The following is a 22,496-nucleotide window of genomic DNA, read 5'->3' on the forward strand; positions in this document are numbered from 1 at the left end:
TAGGGGGTCTAAATCATAGCCAAAGTATTTCCGCCAGCTTATTTTCTTTAACTACACAAACTGCATTTAGGACTACGGTTTAACATTTTAGCACAAAACTATTCCACTGTGTTTTTTTAAGTTGAGCAAGACCAGCACTGTGCATCATCCTTCAACAGGGCAAAGGCTTTAACATCAAAACATTTCTCCTTTTTTTTATTGCAGTATCTAGTAACAGTAATAGGGTTTGAAGTTTCTTACCCGCAATGTGAGTAGTTGCAATGTGGTTTTCTCACACTCAGTGTTGAGCTGCGACTGGCTAACTTTATTGTTTTCACCTTGATGTAGAGTGGGAGATCCTGTTGCAGACTTTGCTATCATTCTGAAGGTGGATTTGTGTCCTCCTTGTTTCACACTGTCTTTCCTCTTTCCAATTAAAGCAACATGATTTTTTTGAAGTGTTATATCATCTGTAAAGGAAAATCTCACATTAATTCAGTCAAGTGCTATTATTTGAAACAAAACAGAAATTGCTAGAAAAGCTCAGCAGGTCTGGCAGCATCCGTGGAGAGAAATCAGAGTTAACATTTCAGGTCCAGTGACCTTTCTCAGAACATCCGTTCTGAGGAAGGGTCACTGGACCCAAAGTGTTAACTTTGATTTCTCTCCACAGATGTTGCTAGACCTGCTGGGCTTTTCCAGCACTTTCTGTGTTTATTTCTGATTTCAAGCATCTGCAGTTATTTCAGTTTTTATTAGGTGCTGTTATTTCATTTATGATGGTGAGGTGTAAACTGTTTGATTGGTAAAATTATTAAACTATTATGTCAGAGGATGTACTTCATCAATAAAAAAATCATAATAAAAGTATAAAACATTTTTTAAAAATTCACCCTATTGTTTGGAAAGGCTGGTACTTTTTAATCAATGTCTCACTGGTTCAATCGTTTGCCCAACATTCTGAGCAGCACTGCATCTTTCTCTGATAAACACAAGTATTTTGTCTTTTGTTGACTAAGCTTACTATGTGCAGGTTGCCTTTCAAAACTGCTTCTGGAGTGAAATTAGTGTGCCGGTGGCCACACTGATAGCAATGTTAAGATGAAGGAGAATGTCTGGGGATTGGAGAGTTAAAATGGAAAACATACAAGTGCATTGAGAAGTTGGCTCTGATCCATCAACTTCCAGGTTTAACTCAATTCCACAATGTTGGGTTTGAATTTCTTATACCTTTACAAGAATTGATATTTTCTAATCGACCTGTTCAGAGATAGTATTACATATGTCTGAAGCAGGTGGGACTTGAAGTGGGCTTCTTGGCTCAGAGATGGGGATATTACCATTGCACCACAAGAGTCTCTACAAAAATATCCTAAACTGCTATTATCACAATCACCTAAACAGGACGTGATGTCATAATACCATGACTTATACACTATCTATGAGCAAAAGAACTAGAAGTCAGGTATGTGCAATAGTCTCACAGTTAACTTGATTCTGATTCAGTCTTGGCAAATAAAGAACCCATATTATTGTTTATCAATCCTTGTCACCTGATTGGTATATTTCAAAGATACAGAGAAGAACCTAACATTGTGGCTGCTTAGGTTTAGAAGGTTTGACTGAGAAGGTACAAACATTTCAACATGACCTATTAAACCAACCAATAGGTTACAATATGGAAGTGCAATTTTAAAGGGGATGCAAGCACAAAAACATATTACTGAGTAGGTACAGTCTACAGGTTATTCATAATTCTTCCAGCATTGGCACAATAGTGGTGTGATTCTATTGATACATGCATTTAAAACTGTCCACTTATGAAAAATATGTGCAAAGCATCAGGTAATAGAGGCCATTGGAAGCACCAATATAAAAAGGAAAGACCAAAAGAAGTGCTCAATGCAACAAGAAGCCACAGTCACAGGCCACAATGGTCCAGAATTCCAGTCAACTATGACCATGTGACAAATAGCTTCATGACAAGTTTTTTTTCATACAACCCCTACAGTGTGGAAGCAGGTCATTTGGCCCATCGAGTCCACACCAACCCTCTGAAGAACATTCCACCCGGATCCACTCCCCTACCCAACCCCTGTAACACTGCATGTTCCCATGGCTAACCCACCTAAGCCTGCACATCCCTGGGCTCTATGGGTCAATTTAGTATGGCCAATCCACCTAACCTATACATCTGAAACGTCAGCTTTCCTGCTCCTCTGATGCTGCCTAGCCTGCTGTGTTCTACCAGCTCCATACTGTGTTGGATAGACTGGGTATGTTTTCACTGGAACGCAGGAGGTTGAGGGGTGACCTATTAGAAGTTTATAAGATCCTGAATGGCAATAATAGAGTGGAAAGTATGAGGCTTTTTCTCAGGGTATACTAGGGGACACAGGCTCAAGGTGTGAGGGGGGAAGTTTAAAAGAGATGCGTGAGGCAAGTTTTTCACACAAAGGGTGATGAGTGCTTGGAGTGCATTGCCAGAGGAAGTTGTGGAAGCAGACACAATAGCAGCATTCAAGAAGCACTTGTACGAATATATGAATAGGAAGGGCGTAGACAGAAGAATCCTGTAAGTGAAGACAGTTTTAGTATGGAAGGGCAAAATGTGTTGGCGCAGGCTTGGAGGGCCGAGGGGCCTGTTCCTGTGCTGTATTGTTCCTTGTTCTTTGAATACCATCTAAACTATTCACAACTAGAGGACGAAGGCAACAGAACATAAGGACGCCCTAATAGCTTTAGTAGCTGACCTAACATACCTACACCTGGAGAGATTTGATAGATTGGAGGTTTCAAGGATGGTGCAGCATTGTGTCAGTGTGCAGATACTAGCCCATCCATCAACTTTTCAGGTAAGTGCAGCATTCACATTCAGAATATGAACAAACTTAAACGGATAAGATGGAGAGAGATGGCTTAGTCTGAAAGGTTCAACATCACACAGATTGGTAAAGTTCCTTCATGAGTGTCAGCAAGATAGATGTATGTATATGCATTTATTTAGACACAAGGTGTTGGAATGTGGCTCTAAAATGATGCCTTTACAAAATTTCAACTCTTCAAGTGTCCAACCCTTGATCTACAACATTGCCTGAATCTGTTTAATTTCATTTCGCTATGAATACCTGTAACTAATTAAACCCAGAAAGAGTAATTTCTTTAAGAACTAATGAATAAAGAAATATCCTTTTTTGGCAGGAGGATCACCAATATATTACGAATGACGTTAAAAAGCCATTAATGGAAAGAACATCAAATGTTCAGTTTTTTTCGCCCAACTGGGGAGACAATGCATGAGGTTGATGCCTCCCAAAAGAGACTTGGATTATGCCTTTTGGAGAATTAAAGGCTATTTCTTTCGCCTCGAAGAGTGTGTCCACTGCCCATATCAATTATTCAAATATGGAATACCTTAGCACTGGCATTTGGCACCTAATAGTTCTACCTTTGCACTTTTGGAAAGAAATTCATTATGGAAACTGAATACGACCTGCTTGAAATGATCTAGTGAAAGCTGCTGAATTATGTGCCACCAGGACTGTAGTGCCTACAAGTCAAAATACAAATGTACAGTTGTGACATGCCACAAACCAGGCAATTCCATACTCATCTCCTAAATCTTAAGCCATTTGCCGAACTTATCAAAAACTACAGACCTTTTCCTAAACCTACAAGTAGTTGACATGGACATTGAAACAGAGGACATTATGCATATTGTTATGGGCACTGGAGATTTTTTCCAATAAGACTTTCTGTAAGTCATATGACTGGTGATAATTGCTTACTTTGTTTTAGATCCCTGTTGGGACTGCTTTGACTGGCTTGGGAGGTCAATTGGAGGAAAGTCTCGCAAGAACAAACTGAGTTGGAGTAAGCTTGGTAAAAACAATCTGCCCCCCTGCTCACTCACATTTCTGCTAAGAATATCCTCTTGTTGAGTTAAAGGTAAGAACCATTTGTTCTTTTAAAACAGTAATTGGAAAATCATCTCAAAATTGTTATTTCCTGAGCAAGTTTTTGTGTCTGCAAGACTTCAGAGACAACCATGCATGATTAGTGACCTGATTACATAAGCTGGCATATCAAAGCAACAAACTCCAGAACATTCTATGCTTTATCCTTTTGATTTCAACAATAACTCAAGTGGGGTTTTTCTAGGAAGTGAATCTCTTCAGAGAAATTTGTTTTATCCCTGATTCCTAAAGAGTGCCTGTGGTACAGCATTATCCAGGGGAGTTAGCACCTGTATTTCTATATTACTGACTGTATATATTAACTTTTATTACATTTTTTAAAAGAAGCTTTGGTTTTGAGTAATAAATCAATAACTGTCTTTATTGGAATATCTGGTTGATCTATATTATTGTTTAAAATCCGATATAGATAGGGCATTTAGTTGGTCATCTTGGTAACTTTAAAAAGCATTGTTATTTTCTGTTGTGACCAATGGAGTTGTGGGACTAGAGTTATAATGCAGTCCTCCAATCTTTGTTGAAACAACATTGAACTTGTGCATTTTGGGCAATAAAAATGCTAAACGTTGCAGTTGGAAACATTCAGTCTTCTTGTGCTTCAACAACAATGGAGATAAGTGACTGGTGGATATTCCAGAGGTTAATAAAATTTTGCTGTACAGTTAAGAACTTGGGATATCTTAAGGAGTCATCTTTAATGGAATGCAAGCTGTAATCCTAGTGCCATGTGACCTGATATCCTCCAACACTTGCACCAGGCACACTGGGAATTGATTAATTGGACAAGGTGATGGTACATTAGTCAAAAATCTACCAAGAGGAATGGCGAGCTGTGAGAGGGTGCACGATATGTCAATCTTCATGCCTAGAAGCACTACTGCCTCACATAGTACCCATGCATCCATAGACTAGACATGTAACTGATCGCTTTAGTATCTGTAGAATGATTTCTTGGCTGTAATGAATGACTTTCTTTCAAATTTCCCTTATCTGTCAATTACAACAAATCTAGTGTATCTTTTACAGACTAATTAAGTTCAATCACAGAAGGTAGTCTCTGACAACTGACTCCAACATAGTGGGTGATCCTTTAAAGTGGTGTGTGAGAATTGGGAGTCAACTTGTGTTTGGCTCAAAAATGATACTTCCAAACCAGATCATTAAGGGTTAATCAATAATGATTAATTGGACATGACAATGAGCAATTGAAGAAAAGTAGAAAATTACATGGAGAGCAGTCCCAGTGCAAAAAAAAAACAGATTGTTTTGGCTGGAATGTATAACCTTGATTGTCTGTTGGAACCATTCTTTTATGGAGTTAACATGGAGCAATCTAAAGATGTTTTCAACTTGTTTTCTGCTGAATGGAATGTCTGATAAGGTACTGAAAGTACTACAAAATGGTGATACAGCACATAACCAGAATAGTATTAATATTGGGGACCTTTCCCCACCTGGGGGACTTTTCACCAGAAGGACACTTCACCAAGGGACTGGGTTCATGAGAATAGGGCTGTGGAATTTCACCTTTGGACTGGAGTCCGCAGACCAGTGTCGTGGAAACTGAGATAGAGCTCCAAGTACCAAATGTCACCCAGGAGTCTCCGATGGGCAGAAGACAGTGAGACTCACTTGTTGAATATTTCTAAAGTAGTTTAAATGAATAGATTCACTCGTTAGTTTACATATATCTGAACTGGATTAATTTAATACATTTGCTTTATATCAGAGCGCATGTGACTTCTTGTATTCATTTTGATTTGGGCTAAAAGAACCATTAGGCACTTTCAGCCCAACAATCCACTATTTCATCACTATATTACTCCAGATCTAATTGAAAGGTGGAAAGTATGTTTCAAACCATAAATTCTTCAAGTATGAAGTGTCAACGAAAAAACATAATCCAAACATAGCCATTCTGCACCTTACAGTGGCACTGCTCAGTGTGACTGTTCTCTTAACCTGCAGAGTTACTATTCAGCAGACAATGCAGAAATACCTCCCCACTCATCGCACATTGATGCATCCAGGAATACAAGATGCATTACTCAAAAAACAGAGAAAGATGAAAGATGCCTATGACTGTCACCAGAGTAATGATCTGTCCAGCCTGAACATCAGACAAAAGGTTCAAGCACAACATCAGCTGATGACACAGAGAATACAGCAGAAATAATCAGCAGATGCCCAGAACCAAGGCTGTATTGTGTACAAACATCAAATGGTATGGGAGTGCAATAGAACAAGTGCCAAATCAGAACAATACGACAACCAGAAAATCTGTGCAATCCTATTGCAAATAGAACACAGTCCAAGACATAACACTAACAAAGCACTCCTACATCTGTCGTGTTTTGGAAACTCATAAATTTATTGCTTTTTGGTTATAGTTTATTCAGACACAACACTTTCCTTTTCATTTTTATGTAAGTAGCTTGAGGGAGAAATTACAGTTCCAAAACATATGAACATAATAAATGGAGCAGTTGGCTATTAGGCTTCTTAAACTTGCTCTGACATTCAATAAAATCACGGAAGTCTCAATTATGGCCTCAGTTCCACTTTCTTGTATAGTGGACTGCAGCACATTCTCCTAAGGGAAGGTGAATAGCCAGAGATTAAGACCTAAATTGCTATTAGTGGCTTGACAGATGAGGTCTTGAAAGCAGACTTTTAGGAGAAAGGAAAGAGATTAAAAAGTAGGATTTCAAAAGGAGCAGTCTCAGAAATACTCCAATACTACATGCCAGTGATCAATTGAAAACATGTGGCTGGGGAATTGCTGTAGGAGGGAGGCTGTCAGATTTCTGAGACGTTTAGAACAACTTCTGGGATAGGTAGAATCTGTGCGAGATGGAAAGGTTGCACCTTAACAACCAGGAGAAATATCCTTTCAGGAGGTTTGCTAGTGTTGATAGGAAAGGTTTAAACAAGATTTAAAGGTGAATGAGAACCTGAGATGGAGCTCAGATTGGAGGGTACAAAACTGGTAACAGGAAAGGGAAAAGTAGCAGGAAAACGTAGACAGATGAAGTGAAGGCAAGTATCAAATTCGATCAGAATGCAGAATAATGTTAAAAAAAACAAAGTTAAGAGCACCTTATCTGAATGTACGCATCATTTGCTTTTTGGTAGATGACTTTAAGGCACAAATAGAGTTAAATGGGTATGATTAAATTTTTATTAAAAGAGAACTGACAGATGTGGAGTATTTACAACTTCAACACTTGGTTTATGGGGTAGGTAGGTGAAACAGCATTGAAGCGCATGGTAAGCTGTGGGAGAGTTTGTCAGCAGTCACCACCACTGTGGCCTCTACAGGAGGAGCAGGATGTGCATCATTGAGATGTAAGGTCAAAGTTCAGTGCAGGGAGGCAAAGTTCAATGTAGTGGGTCTCCACATGGAGGAGACAGATGGAAATGGGCTGTTGAGGTAGATTGAGGATAAAGGGGATATTTAGGCTCTAGAGGGGTATTTGACAATGAAATGGAGCTCAGTGCTGACAGTATCCATCATGAGCTGCAATCCTGCCATCACTTGCTGTTCTCTAAATGCAAAATGCAAAATGCAAATGGAAAATAGCTGGGACAATGTGCTGGGTGCACAGAGTTAGCACCAGGTTTATGGACAAAAGAGTAGGATCCATGTCTGCTGAATGACAGGAGATTGAAGGGGTAAATGCATACAGCAACTCCTGCTTCATTTCATTTGCAATCACATTTTCGCACATTTGCAATGCTTGCACAGTGAACATGCTTAATCTTTGAATGCTGCCATTAATGATTGCAAAAATGACATTGGCATCTCAATGATGCAGAAGTTAGTGGCAATGACTGCAAGAGAGGTAAATACTGGTCAAAAGAAACCCAACAATTGTGAAACTTCCAAGGGTGCTGTGGGAGAACAGGAACATCACTTCATCATATGTCGTGTAAGTATAACAATGGAATCTGCCGAATGTACTGAAAGCTCAAATGATTGATGTTGTTCTGGGATGGGAAGGGGGTCAAAATATAGCATGCATTCCCTTTCTGATGCAATGTGTTGGTCATTCAGCCAGCATGGCACCTTTATCCAATTGCTGCACATGCCAGGGCCGTGCTGCAGGAGATAACTAAGCTCCTGAAAATGTGATTCCATTGCTTTACTGCTTTAGAGGTGGGGGTTGGGGTTTCCCGTACAGTCTGGACAGAGTGTGCTTCATGATCCTGGTGTGCTTGGCTCTGCACAATTCGTGCTGGCAATGAGGTGATGCACTGGATGCTCAGGAGTAGGAGGTAGAAGCAGTCTTCCAAGGAAGAGGATGAGGACACTCGGGAGGAGGAAGCTCTCTTTGTCAATTAACAGAACTCAGCTACATCCGTAACTACAAGCTAGGCAGGACTTGATTGATTCCAGTAGATGAGAGCTGGTTGCAGCAAACCATCATGGAATGTAAAACAGTCATTCATCATGACGTTGGCATTTGGTTTACATTGTGGGGACAAATAGCAGCCTCTAACCATTCCATTTGTGTTTACTTTTGCTGGCTAAAAGTAAAATCTCATCTTTAGAATTGTTCAATTGCTTGCCTGTATATGATGTTGCCCTACTGGACAATGACATGCTGTGGGTCTCCAGTTGGCATTGGGGACAGAGCAGTGGTGGCTTAGCACGAGTGTTTAGCTAAGATAAACCATGTGGCATGTAGCTAAGATAAACCATCGTGGCTAAACAGTAGTTAGGGTGAGACAATGGGCTGTATGTGAAAGGGAGTGTCAGCCATGCCGACTATGTCTCATGAGCTGTGTGGCTTTGTGGCTGCTGTGCCAATACATTGCTGTTGACTGGGAATGTTGAATTGCCAACACTTGTCTGCATGCACTGTTAGCTTTAAAGAATGGCATGGGTGCTTATGATCGGTAAGTGGCCAATTATTCAGGAAATAGTGCATCGTAAGATCAGACAAATTGGACAAGATGGATGCTATGGGGTAGGGTAAGTATTTAACAATGTGAATTTGGTAAGATATGGCAAGAAATCTTGCTAAGCCAATGTAAGCAATACCCTCCAACAAGCTAAATGTAACTGGCACTTAGCCAAAAAAATTAGCTCATTATTTTACACAGTACTCTAGATGCCATCTCACTATTATAGAGTCATAAAGTCGTAAAGCATGGGCAAGTTCAAAACTAAAGGGCATATCTTTTAAGGTGAGAGGAGAAAGATTTAAAAAGGACATTAGGACCAACATTTTTACACAGAGAATGATTTGTATGTGGAATGAACTGCTGGAGGAAGTGGTGGCTGCAGGTACAGTTATAACATTTAAAAGACATTTGGGTAAGTACATGAACTGGAAAGGTTTGGAGGGATATAGGCCAAATGCAGGCAAGTGTTACTATTTAGGTTTGGAACATGATCAACTGCAGCAAAAATTCCCTACTTTTATATTCCTTTCTCCCTGCAATGAATGATAACATTCCATTTGCCTTCCTCGTCACTTAACTTGCATGAAAAACATTTGTAATTCATATACCTGGACACCCAGGTTCCTCTGAACCTTAGAATACTGCAGTCTCTCTCCATTTAAGTAATATTCTGCTCTTCTATTCTTCCTGACAAAGTGGATGAGTTCACATGTTCTCACATTATACTCCGTCAACCATTTTTTTGTCCACTCATTAAAGCTATCTAGGTCCCTTTTTGTCCTGATAACTTACTTTCCTACCTATCTTTGTATCATGAGTAAATTGAGCAATCGTGCTTTAGATTGTAAATGGCTGATGCCCCTGCCTGGTCTGTGCAACACTCCACTCATTCCATTTTGCCAATTGAAAAATTACCTTTTATCTTCTACTCTCCACTTGCTAGCCAACCAATTCTCAATTCATGATACGATATTAACCTATTCACCATTAATTCTTCTTAACAACATTTAATGTGATGCATTGTTAAATGCCTTTTAGAAATGCAAACATATCACATAGGTTCCCCTTGATCTGTGGTATTTTTATTTCTTCAAAAAATTCCGAAAAATTAGTCAAACATGAATTCCTTTCACAAAAACCACGAAGAAAACCCTAAATCAATTAGGCAGTGTCAAAGTGCCCTGATATAACATCTTTAGTAATAGATTCTAGAATTACTATCATTGAATGAATCAAAGACCAATTTGAATCACAGTTTGGATGTCCCATTGCAAAGCCAAGTTCAATCTGTTGTTAGGCTCTTGACAGAGGGATGTCTATATGAGGCTGGAAAAATTACAGCTCTGGGACAAAATGGTTCTCAATAAGATTCTTAATTAAGTTCATTGTTTACCTGCATCCATGAAGTGGTCTGCTGATTCCTGTGGCAACCCATTCCTAAGAAAGATGTCTGGAGGCAAGACATGTGTCAGAGAAGCATCCCAGTAGGGTTCCCTGCTGCTTTCCTTGGACATTTGGCTCCATAAGACTGGTAAATGTCAGCCCTTAAAATGTCTTTTTTGATGTTTTTTGTCTTGCACTTAAGAGGCCAATTCACAAGAAATACCATATGAAAGGAGCCTGCTGATTGGTTGGCAAATGACATTGTCATTTCATACCAGTTCATGATGACTGACAGTTAACTGCCCAGCTTTGTTTAAATTTTAAGCAAGAAATGTTGACTAGGGTGGGTCAAGTCACGAAACTTTAACCAGAAAATAGTTGTCACCCTTCTTTTTTTTTTACAATGAAACAGGCACCATGTGTACATGTTCTTTCTGTCTCTAAAGAACTGGGCCCTGTGTATGAATATAACTTCCAGCACAAACAAGTACATCATACTGCAAGCTTAACTGACAATCCCAAATTGGTTGTCACTATAATGCTTTGCACACTAATGCTGATGTAGCAAATGTTGTCCAATTGCAGAATCACATCTAATGTTGGAAGCTGTGTTGTGAGCTATGTAAGTGTGAACTGGCTGGTCTAATCAGCACCTTATTTGTTGTGAACAGCCAGAGGAATATGCTGTCTAATATGATCTACCTGTCTATGGTTTGGATGGTCTATATACTTTGCATCACATCAGCTGGATATTGTAAGAGTAATGAGTTGCTGGGTGATATGATAATGCCTATCTTCACGGACTACTGATGGACATACTTAGAGGATAGTGTATCTGTGGAATTCCGTACCTGAGAGGGCTGATGAGGATGGGTCATTAACTATTGTTAGGGTTTTGAAGTTGCCATATATCTCTCTCAGCTGCAGCTAAAAGTTTGAGTTCTCTCTGACTATGCCAGAATTTTCTCTTGATGTTCTTTCTTCCTGGACTGGCAAAATATTGCATGTGAGACAATCCATTTTATTGAATTTGCCTTTGCGAAGGGTGTGTTGATGGGATGTTACTAGATTGGAACAGTTACTGTTTAGTAGTTAAATTATCTTATTATTCTGTAAAGTTTTCCAATAGAGTAAAGTTATTTCAATTCTTCTTTCTTTTGTTTGTATTTTAACTGGAACTAAGAATAAAGCGTGTTTTGCTTAAAGCCGAGTTATGTGACCAATTGAATTACATGTGGAACGCAGCACCTTATGCTTGTCTTTAAATAAGAAAATGTAAGATCTAGGCTATCTCCTTGATGTGTTTGAAGGGGGTTCAGTCTGGTCCGTTACACACGATATCATTGAATGCCAGAGCTGACTCAATGGACTGAATGGCCTACTTCTGCTCCTACATCTCACAGTCTTAAAATTCTCAGTAAGGCTACTGTGTGGCTTGGAGGGGAGCTTGAAGGTCATAGTAACCCCACACATCTGCTGCTCCTGTCCTTCTAAGTGGAAGAGGTAATGTGTTTGAAAGATCCTATCCAAGGGGCCTGGGTAAGTTAGAATCATAGAAAAAACAGTTGGTGCTGTGCATCTTCTAAATGGTACACACTGGTGGAAGGAAGAAAGATTGAAAGTACAGAAAGGATGCTGATCAATTGAGTAGCTTTGTCCTGCATGTTGTTGAACTTCTTGAGCTTGAGCTGCACTAATTCAAGATATTCAATGAATTAGCATGGTAGATGAAGGGTGAAAAGATGAATGTAGGCACTAAGTTGGCACAGGGGTATATAGAACGAGAAGGAATAGGAAGAGGGAATAGGTTTCTTTGGTTTGCATGGGTGGGGCATGGGGAGTGTGTAGGGCTGAGGAGCTGTGAGGGATTGTGAAGGATGAAGGCTAGAGGAATGCCTTCTACTTTTCCTCTTTTGATGAGTTAAGATACCCATTGGATCTTGGCCTGGAGCGACTTTGGGGGAGGTAAGATATCCTTTAGCATTGTAAAAAGGCATACTTGTGCGTAAAAAGTGCATGAATCCATTTGAACTTGCAAAGTTGTCAAGAAATTGTCCAAAAAATGTGGAGCTAACAAAAAAAAAGCTGGGTAGTTCAGAGTGCCTGGTTATTTAAATCCACGATAGGTTTTGGTGCTACATGACTGATTTCCCAAACAATAATTTTCACATTGGGGTGCCTATTGATGAACATTCCCCTTGTTTATTGAATGGAAACATTTGTTGACATATAATTTTAAGTACATAATGTCAGATATTAGTTGAAGCAATTACAATGTATTGGGTTTTATTTTACAGTGGGAGTGTATTTTTTTTCACTAGTGACATTACAAATAGACAGATAACTTTATTTTCTGTCAGGATGCCTCCCAATTAATGCCAATGCTGGACAACAGATGAGCTGGCATTGACAGGAAAGGGCAAAAGGCAGTGGCTGAGGAGATCTAAGTTGGAATGGCTGTAGGAAGAAAAAGCAGGGGGAATGTTTTCTGTTTTAATCTTTATGTTTAAAGTTTGAACACTGCCAGAGGCCCAGGCAGTCTTTCTGTCTAGCTCACCTTAGGAACTGGGAAGCCTCTTAGATTCTTGCTTGTCGGCTGGCCTGGCTCACAGTACAGCCCACATCCCTGGACTGAGAATAGGAAAGTTTGAAATTGTGGAACCAGGATTTCTACTGACTGTACTCCAGACCTGGGAACAAAAATCAGGGCCTATTCCTTTGTTTATGAAGTCATGGATCTGGTCAACCTCAAATCAACCTCATTAATTTGTCCAGTCAGTAATAAAGATTGGGTTCATACATCTTTCAGGTCTCTCTCATCTTGAAACCCTTTTAAAATTGTGCTAATTAGATTGTACTGCCTCTCGTCAGTCTTCTTACTTTAAGAGCCAAGACTTTTTATTTTTGTGTCCTTAAAGACTGCAAGGAGAATGATCTATTTATAAATAAAACAAGGAATTACTGGGATGGCTGCATAATTTCACAGCAGGGAATTTGAAACCTATTGTGAACTCTGTTTTTGTGGGTGGGGGTTCCTACAATGTGTAGAAGGTCAGGAGCTGAGGAGATGTTTAGAAGTGAAGCTGGTGTTTCTCGGCTAATAGAGCAGGTTGGAACTGGAAACAAGTTACAGAGACACAGGCACAGAGGGAGACAGAGAAAGATGCAGAGGGGTGTGCAATTGTTCTTCCCAGGAGAAGCTACCCATTTTTGCAGTTGATAAAAATCAGTTTCAACTTGAAGAATTGGTTACCCTTTGCTGCTGTTATCGCTGTGAGCTGTGACTTTTGAATTGATAGATCAGAGACGTTTTCCAAGTCAATCTTTTTTTCTACTTCCACCAATAGTGTATTTTCTTTGTGTGTGTATGTTGGGGAAGTTATAAATGTATTAGTTATTAATGCTATATGCCAATGAGTATATATCTGTTTACTTGCAGCTACAGTCTAATTACTTACAATAAATAATAATTCTTGTTTAAGGACGGAAACCTGGTCTATTCTTTCTATTAAGATTAGGCTGAAAGTCAGATAGATTGGGGTGCTGTGTGTACCTGAAAAGAAACTTCAATTTTTGGTACAACTCTAGGATTAGTGGGGCTCGATTTCATAAGTCATAACATTACCAAATGTATCACTTCATATTCTTTGAATTAAATATTTTTCATGGGATGTGGGCGTCACTGGCTAGGCCAGTATTTATCACCCATTTCTAATTGCCCTGAAGGCAGTTAAGAGTCATCCACACTGCTATGGATCTGGAATCACATGTAGGCAGTTTCCTTCCCTAAATGACATTCATGAGCCAGATGGGTTTTTTTCCTGACAATTGGCCTGGGTTTCATGATCATCATTATACTCTTAATGCTAGATATTTTAATTGAATCCAAATGCCAGCGTCTGCCATGGCAAGATTTGAACACACTTCCCCAGACCATTACCTGGGTCTCTGGCTTAGTAGTCTAGCAATAATATTACTAGGCCATCACCTTCCCAAATTCCATTTGCTATGTGCCTGCTCTTTTCACTAGTCTGTCTATGTCCTCCTGAAGTCTATTTTTACCCTTCTTTCTGTACATTAAATTTCCAAGTTTCATGTCATCAGCAAACTTTGAAGTGACGCCTTGTCTAGTCTATGATTATACATTTTAAAAGTGCAATGATCCTAAGATCAGCTGCCTGGTTTGGCAATAAAAGCTTTACCCTATCCACATACTTAAGGGAGTAAAATTCTGCTTGAATGCTCCATGATCCTCAAATGTATTTAAATAAAGCTACTGAAAATTCCATATCTTTCCTGATTGTGGTAGCCTGTTGACCCATACTAACACGCTCCTTATCTCCTTTCCATCTAATGGAACCATGACAAGCCAATAGCGTATTTGCCCTTCTCAGTAAATACCTATACCATTTGCCTTCAACTTGATTCTAACTAAATACCTGTTCAGCGCCTTTCTGGGAAAGATGACTGTCCATCTACTACACAAATCCATGAGTCAAAACCACAATGCAATATTTCTTTGTGAAGGCATGTAATTTCAAATGTCTTTCTAGAGATTCTAAGTCACATTTATCTAGAGAAGAAGCACATATTTTTAGTGCTGTAGATTTGAACTCAATTATTTTTATCAAAATGCAATGTAAGGGATAATAATACAATGGTTTATATGAAACATCTGAAAATGTCATTTCAAATGGAATCACTCCAATAGGCAGACATGTTAAAATATTACAGTCTTCCTCGTCGAATGCTTGAAACCAATACCCTTCACATTCAACTTTAAGTTTAGTTTATCATTTATAATTAAATGTGATTCTACTTGTCTTTAGTTTCTAATACCAAAATTCATCAGAGTTCAGAATTAGGCTTAAAATATATTTATATTATACTTAGTTATGTTAAGATAAAATGTTTTCAATATCTTGCATTTGGTTTTTTCACATCAAAGGTGATCAATCCACAAACCAATGAACATCTAGCAGTATCCTCAAATAAAAGAAAATCATAAACATGTCCTGTGTTTGCCAGCCTCTGAAAGAGACAGTATGAGTTAACATTTTGAATGTCAATCATCAGTAGAATACCAGAGTCATTAGTTTACCTTTTGTGTTTGCCACAAATTATTTGTTAACATTCTCTCCATTGAGTATGAAACTTGTAGGGCCAGTACCATCTGGGAATTCATCACAAAAACTCACATTCTATTGCAATATTAAGGAAGTGCTGCATGGTTGGAGGGGCTGTATCTTAAGATGAGGAAATAAACTGAGGCCCTAAGATGGATGTAAAACACATCTCAGATGGATGTAAAACACTCCTTCACGCTATTTAGAAGAATATCACAAAAATATTCCTGCTCATTACCACATTGTTGTTAGTGGAAGCTTTCTGTGCAAAAATTAGCTGTATTGTGTCTGCCATTACAATAATGAGAACAGTGAGCACATGTCAAAAGTATCTAATTGATTGTAAAGCACTTTGGAACATTCTGAGATTGTGAAAGGCTCTACATAAATGTAAGCTTTTCTTTTTCTTTTCAGATTCTGAAGGGCCAGCTGTATTTTCCCAGAATTATCATTATTTTCAACATTTCCAGTTTTTGTTCCTTTTATATCCGCTACTTTTACTCTCTGTTGTACGTTAATGTTTTCAGGAGGATCTTTGATGTGGATCAAATGTTCATAAATTATATTACTGCCATCTGTACAGAATCAGCTGAACCACAAAAGGCTGGAAATTTTAAAAATAAGTGACTTACAACCAAAGTGCCTTCAATTTTTGTTTTCTGCAATCTTTTTGCATTTGTTACAGATTCAATTCACCTAAATCAGGCCATTTCCTCAAATCTAGTCATAGGTACTATGTCAAAATTGTGAATTCCACTGTTTGGGAAAAATTGTGTTCTTTCCTTAGACATACAGGCCATGAGTAATCATGCCTTAAAAGTTTTAATATTTAAAAAATGACTAAGTACTAACCAATGTAATAAATTATTAAGTGGCTCAGCATATGTTTGTACAGCCACTTTCAGTCATTTTGAGCCATGTTATTCACAGGAGGACGACAAACCCTTGATTAAAATGTTTATTTTTCATACTGAAGCCATTTTTATTTGCATTGACAAAGCTGCACCTAATTAACAATCTTAAATATAAAAAATACATTTTAATGGAAAAAAGAATTACTGGGCAGCATTGTGGCTCAGTGGTTAGCAGCGCTGCCTCACAGTGCCAGGGACCCAGGTTTGATTCTGCCCTCAGGCGACTGTGTGTGTGGAGTTTCATATTCTCCCCAAATCGGTGTGGGTTTCCTCCGATGCTCCAGTTTCCTCCCACAGTTGAAAGATATGCAGGTTAGGTGGATTGGCCAGGGGAAATACAGGATCACAGGGATTAGGTGGGGAGGCGGGTCTATGTGGGGTGCTCTTCGGAGGGCCGGTGTGGACTCAATAGGCTGAATGGCCTGTTTCTACACTGTAGGCATTCTATGAATTACACTTTATTAATGCTTCCAGATTGCACTTGTCCAAGGAATATTTTTCATCTGTGAGAGTGCAAATTATTTCTTAACAAAAATTTTGTAACATAATGAGCATAATTTCAGTAATCATTTTGGTGCAATTTCTCAAGTGAAATCTATTCTCCAATGTATTTTTAAATAAGTAATTTATTTGTTGGCACATACCTGTTTCTGTAACAATCTCAGAGAAGGAATGTTGCATTTTTTGGTGATGACAGTTATAGTTCTGATCGAGTCTAGCATACTTAGTTCCTTTTTTCATACTTGGAAGGAATAAACAGAAATGAGCAGACCCTTCAGGTAGACTTGGAGCATCTTTTATAGCAGAATGCACATGTCCATTACATTGGTATATAGTTTTACAATCTTTCTGAGCAGTTGATATTTGTTCCTGAATGCAGTCATTGTCTGTCAGGGATACATCCAATGTTTTCTGATCCAAATCAACTTTTTGTTTTGGGTTTTCTATGAATGGAATGAGTTTAACTGTGCCATTGCCACCATCTGCTGATGATATGGAAGAAGTGCAATTTAGCTTGAAGGATAAAGTTGTTTTCTGTTTTAATCCATTGTTTGTAAGAGAGCAAAAATCAACCAAAAAAGATTTGTCTAAATAATACGCACTCTTGAAGCATTGTGGTTGAACTTCAAAATGTGAAAAGGATACAACTGACTGAAACTGCTGTGCAAGATGGTGGGTTTTGTTACCATTGTTGCTGAGCAGCAAGATTTCGGGATGCCTGCTATCAATTTTTAAAGAACCGGGCCTGTCTTCTGTTGAATGTAATACTGAGTGAGGCTCAGAACATTTCACTGCAACTGTATATCCATCACAAAGAAATTCATTGACATTATCTGTGCGGGAATGAACGTGCATAATGCCTTCAGAACTCTTGAAATTTTTCAGAACTTTCACAGATCTGTCACGTGCTGTTGCTTTTTTCTCATCAGTAGAAGCGCTAACAGTTTGTTTGGAAGTATTGTTAACTGGGCCCATCAATTTTCGGGCTGTAATTGTAATGGAGGAAAACCCTTTCCTGGATTTTGTTAAGATTCTACCTTTTCTCCAATGCATAGTGGAGTCCAAAATGCTATACTCAACTGGCATTTTTGACAGTGATGTGTGTAGTGTTTTAACATTTGGATTTCTTAATAATTGATGGGAGTGTCCAGGCTGGACATGCTGTAAACAAATAGATGAAGCACAGGAATGCTCGTTGCTTGCTTCCTCTCTGATTGCTAGTGAGATAAGAGCAGATGGAATCATTGCAGTGTCTTTGCTGGATGTTACATACAGCTGTAAAGAAAAAGAAAATTGCAAATTAGTCGTCAGTAACATGCCAAGAACTGTATAATTAAAGTGCTAAGATCCTTTATGCTAAAGTTGCTTCAATATTTTCTATTCTAATTCCTTCTAATTGAATGAAAATGAACATTAGCACTTTAATCCTATTAAATGAGACAAAATTGCACATATAAAATTGAAAGCTTGGCTTAAATTGCAGAATTGAGACAGTTACGTTAATGCTCATGTAAAAAGCTGCCGAGTCTTTTTTCATTCAGCTAGGTGGCATGCATTTACAAGAAATTCCTTTCCTATGTATCATACCATGTGAGTGCAATCCAATGTAAAATCTACAATCCTGAGGGATAATGCATACAATGACTAATTGCACATTGGAAAGGAGTAGCACTTAAAGTTGCATGTTTATAGTATACTGTTACACATATCTTATAGTTATTAACGTAAACTAAATGATACTGGAAAACTGCCAATGGTGACAATTGAATGCAAATATCAAGATTAATGATTTTTCATCACATGTCCATTATGCAATTTAAATCACTCCTGATTCAGTAACTTTGCTTACTATGTTTTTATTTTTGAAAGCAAACACAATCCAAATTTAGTACTGAGGACATCTATGTAATACCAGTGTTGACACATAAATCTTGCTGATTTTATTTGGTTTGGACCAGCTGAGAAAATCTGATAGCCTCAAAAATCGGATGTGTTTTGCTTTAATTTTTAGTTTTTAGTTGGGTTATGCATTTACAGGATTCTCTCATTTCAAATAAATATGAACTATAATGATTGTCTATCATTTAAAATGTCTGTTACTTCATGCCTTAGCAATTGTGGTTTTGATTAATTAGAACCTTGATGTCAAATACACTGTAGCTTTTCAATGAACAAACTGGCACAATAAAATTCATGGCATGGCTCTGAAGAAATGAAAAAGCAGTATAGAAAAATGGGGAAGATCTCCAGTGCAGGTGAAAGATTCCACGTGACCCACTGCTTCCCTTGCATTAATGGTTCTTTTATTGCAATGTTGGCAATACTATTTCCGCATTGCAGTCCCGTTACTGCTTTTCACAACAACATAGCAGCCAGAGGCTGTGGTGTTTTGCATCAGTCAGTTAACACACATGCAAATCTAAGCATAATGTTTGAGTGGGATATAAATGGCTTTTAAGTTTAAATGCCTCCAGAGTATTTTTGTGTTCAATTTGTGAAATTGCACTTTCTATAGCAGGATCACACAATATTCCCAGACAATACAGAAAGCCAATATTGAGGTATATTTACTTGTGAACTACATCTTTGGCAATGATTCATTCCCCACCTTCCCCCACACCCCCTCCCTGCATCCCCCTACGTGTCTCCATTTGAAAAATAAAAAGCTGAAAGTGATTATTATTAATATACAGCCTCTCAGGTCCAAAAGCAATTTAAAAAGTAATTCAGTGTTGACCACAAAAGAATTGCCTACCATATTGCATGGTAATAACATTGAATAGATATGGCTGCGGTGCTCTGACAGGGAAAACTTGCCCTTGTTTGTCTTGGAATGTGTGAAAAATGAGAGAACTGTTAGTTTTAAATGAAGATTTAAGTTTATTGTCAGTATTCTTAACTCGTTGGATGACTTATTTATGAGTTTGTATTTTAGGTTATTCAACCGAAACACATCTTCACCTAAAATAAACAAAGGGGGTTCTGCTATAAAGCAAAAGTTGCGTTCCTGAGCAACACCGTGTTATAGAAAATTGTGCTATAGAAATAATGCGGCCTATGGGAATAACGGGGTTAGAGAATGACCACTAAAAAAATCACTCAAAATCACTCAAAAGCCTAACAGAAAGGATGGCACAGTTTGAATAAATGTTTTATTCATATCTGATAATGAAATAAAAGTAAATTAACACCTTATCTTGAAAAAAATGTCAAGGTGACTTGATGGAGGAGAAGGTTTTGAGGTTGCTCTGTTGTTAATGCAGGGGCTGAGGGTCATCATCATCGTTATCATCATCACCTTCAGGTGCAGTTGTGGTTGCAGGGTTAGGGCAAAAAATAGTTAATCCAGAAGTGGATGGCTGCGGTTCATTGTCTTCTGACTGTTTCTTGGGGGTTGGCTGGTTTTTGCTGCTTTGCCCTTTCTCTTCTTTCATGAAGAAGCTGTTCATAGGGTGTAAATAAGATCTTATTCCACGAACTGCTACCCTGCTGCGTTCTGCATTGTAGTTGTTGTCCTCTAACGGCTGCAACTGCTTCTCAATTTCCGTCAGGACAGGAGACAAAATAGAAGTGGAAAGCTCCCGTTGTCCTGCATCCTAGACTTTATCTTGTTCATCTCCAGCTTTCACACCCCCCTCAGCAACAAGTTGTTGTAGGTCAGCTGTAGAGAGGTCTTCACACCAGGACTCAAGCAGCTCTTCAACATCCTCACTCTCCAGTTCTTCAAATCCAACTTGCTTTGCAAGATCAACACAATGTTCTTTGATTCTTAGGAGCGTCTCTGACAGATCAAAGCTTTTAAAGTCTTGAAAAAAAATCTGGGAAAAGCTTCTGCCAAACTGCATGTAAGCAGTCCTTACTGACATTACCCCAGGCATCCACAATAATGTCAATTGCATTCTTGATGTTGAAGCTCTTCTAAAATTGAAGAGCACTGTCCTTATCCCCCTCAGTGGCTGCAATTAGCCTGGTAAATTTGTGCCTTAAATAATAAGCGTTAATGCTGCCTTTGCACCCTGGTCCATGGGTTAAAGGAGAAAGAGTGTTTGGGAATAGAAATAGCACTTTGTTGTTAGTGGGAGGATGGCTTGGCACATTATCCAGGATGAGGAGAACCTTGAAATCCAAATTTTTTTCCTGCAATACTTTCGACGAACATCTTCCAAAACATCAACAATAAGATCAGAAAAAATTTGCTCTGTCATTCAACCTCATTTGCTTGACCTAAAGTAGACACCTAGAGTAGACTTAAGGTAACCTTTCAAGACTCGTGGGTTGGCAGAGTGGTACACCACCACAGGCTTAAGCTTTAAGTCTCCCCTGGCATTAGCACCCAGTAGCACTGTCATACGATCATTTGCCATCTTAAAGCCTGGAGAGTGTGCTTCATTCATAGAAATGTAGGTTCTTGTAGGTATTCTCTTCCAGTATAAATCTGTCTCATCCAAATTGAAAATTTGATCTAAGCTGTAGCCTTCTTTGTCAATGAATCTTTTTACTATGGGAGGAAATGCCATTGCATGCTTCTCATCTGCACTGGCAGCTTTGCCACATAACTTTACCATGTGAAAAGCATAGCTGTTCTTAAAACCAGCAAACCAGTCACTGCTAACACCAAAGGCAGGCACATCTGCATGATTTTCAGCTTTTTTTGTTAGATCTTCGTAAATTGATAAGGCTTTCTCTTTCATGGTGACAAAGGTGGTCCCAGATCGTTTTTTCGTTTGATCTTCTATCTACCCACTTAGAAGCCACTCCATCTCCTCAAATTCCTTTGTCCGTGACCTCACAGATTTGCTAGCATTCAGACTAGTTCCAGCAATAGAGCTTGCTTTAATCTTTTCTGCCTTGCCTCTAATGGTGCATAAGGCAAACTCCTTTACTCCTGTTATGTGAACTATATCACATATTCTCTCATTACGCTCAAAACACTTTATAATGTCTAGATTCTCTTTCAGTATTATAACTTTTCTTTTACGTAGACCACCTGCAATTTTATCACCAGGCTGCTTCTTGCTGACATTCTTGTCACTTTGTTCTTGCATTTTTGTGGGTAACAAAGCAGAATTTGCAAAAAAAACTGAGTACTGTACTTTGCACAGAAAGCGCAATGATCGCGTGATGCTGGTGTGGAGACTCGTTTGGAACTAACATTGCGCACGCTCAGGACAAAGCCTGTGAAACGATCACGTAATGTCGACGCATGAATCGCATTATAGCCAACATTATAGCATTCCCCTATTCGTCAGTCGTGTTATAGCCAAATCACGTTGCCAAATCAGGCGTTATAGCAGAATCCCCTGAATGGCATTTGCAAGGCCTCAGTGCTCTCTAAGTATAGTAGTGCTCCTGACATACCTTATGCTGGGAACCTGGGCACAGAATCAGCAGTCCATATGAAAGATCAAGGCTGCAGAGAGAAACTAGTCCTCGCTCCATGCACAGCATTTTGTCAAGTTGCTCAGTACGCAGAGCTTGTGAGGGCACAGAGCAGAAAATAAGCTTGAAAAGCCAAGAATTCCCAGCCCTCTCTCACTTAAACGTTCCAATTGGAACAACATCTATTTGCAGCCCCAGACTTGGGAAAAATTCTGGGAAATTCCAAGACAGGTTTGGAGGCCTGATGCCTGTCACGTCAGCCTGAAAGCTTACTGTCTGTTTCTCTTTCTTGATTTTTCTGGGAAATAGTGTTAACCAGGTGGAAC

At 38.8% G+C, this 22,496-nt stretch overlaps 1 protein-coding gene across 1 annotated transcript; it reads right to left on the reverse strand.

The window, feature by feature from the left end:
* Positions 1 to 240: 240 nt before the first annotated feature.
* On the reverse strand, positions 241 to 21,836 carry LOC109937627 (the record flags this gene model as incomplete). Its single annotated transcript, XM_048593187.1, has 3 exons — positions 21,582 to 21,836; positions 16,935 to 18,066; positions 241 to 449 (listed from the first exon to the last, which is right to left on the reverse strand). Coding segments are annotated over exons 1-3 (1,596 nt in total), but the record flags the coding sequence as incomplete, so codon positions are not given.
* Between the last annotated feature and the right edge of the window lie 660 nt (positions 21,837 to 22,496).

Source organism: Rhincodon typus, unplaced genomic scaffold (assembly GCF_021869965.1).
Source record: "Rhincodon typus isolate 14 unplaced genomic scaffold, sRhiTyp1.1 hic_rhity00002448, whole genome shotgun sequence".
Taxonomy (NCBI): domain Eukaryota; kingdom Metazoa; phylum Chordata; class Chondrichthyes; order Orectolobiformes; family Rhincodontidae; genus Rhincodon; species Rhincodon typus.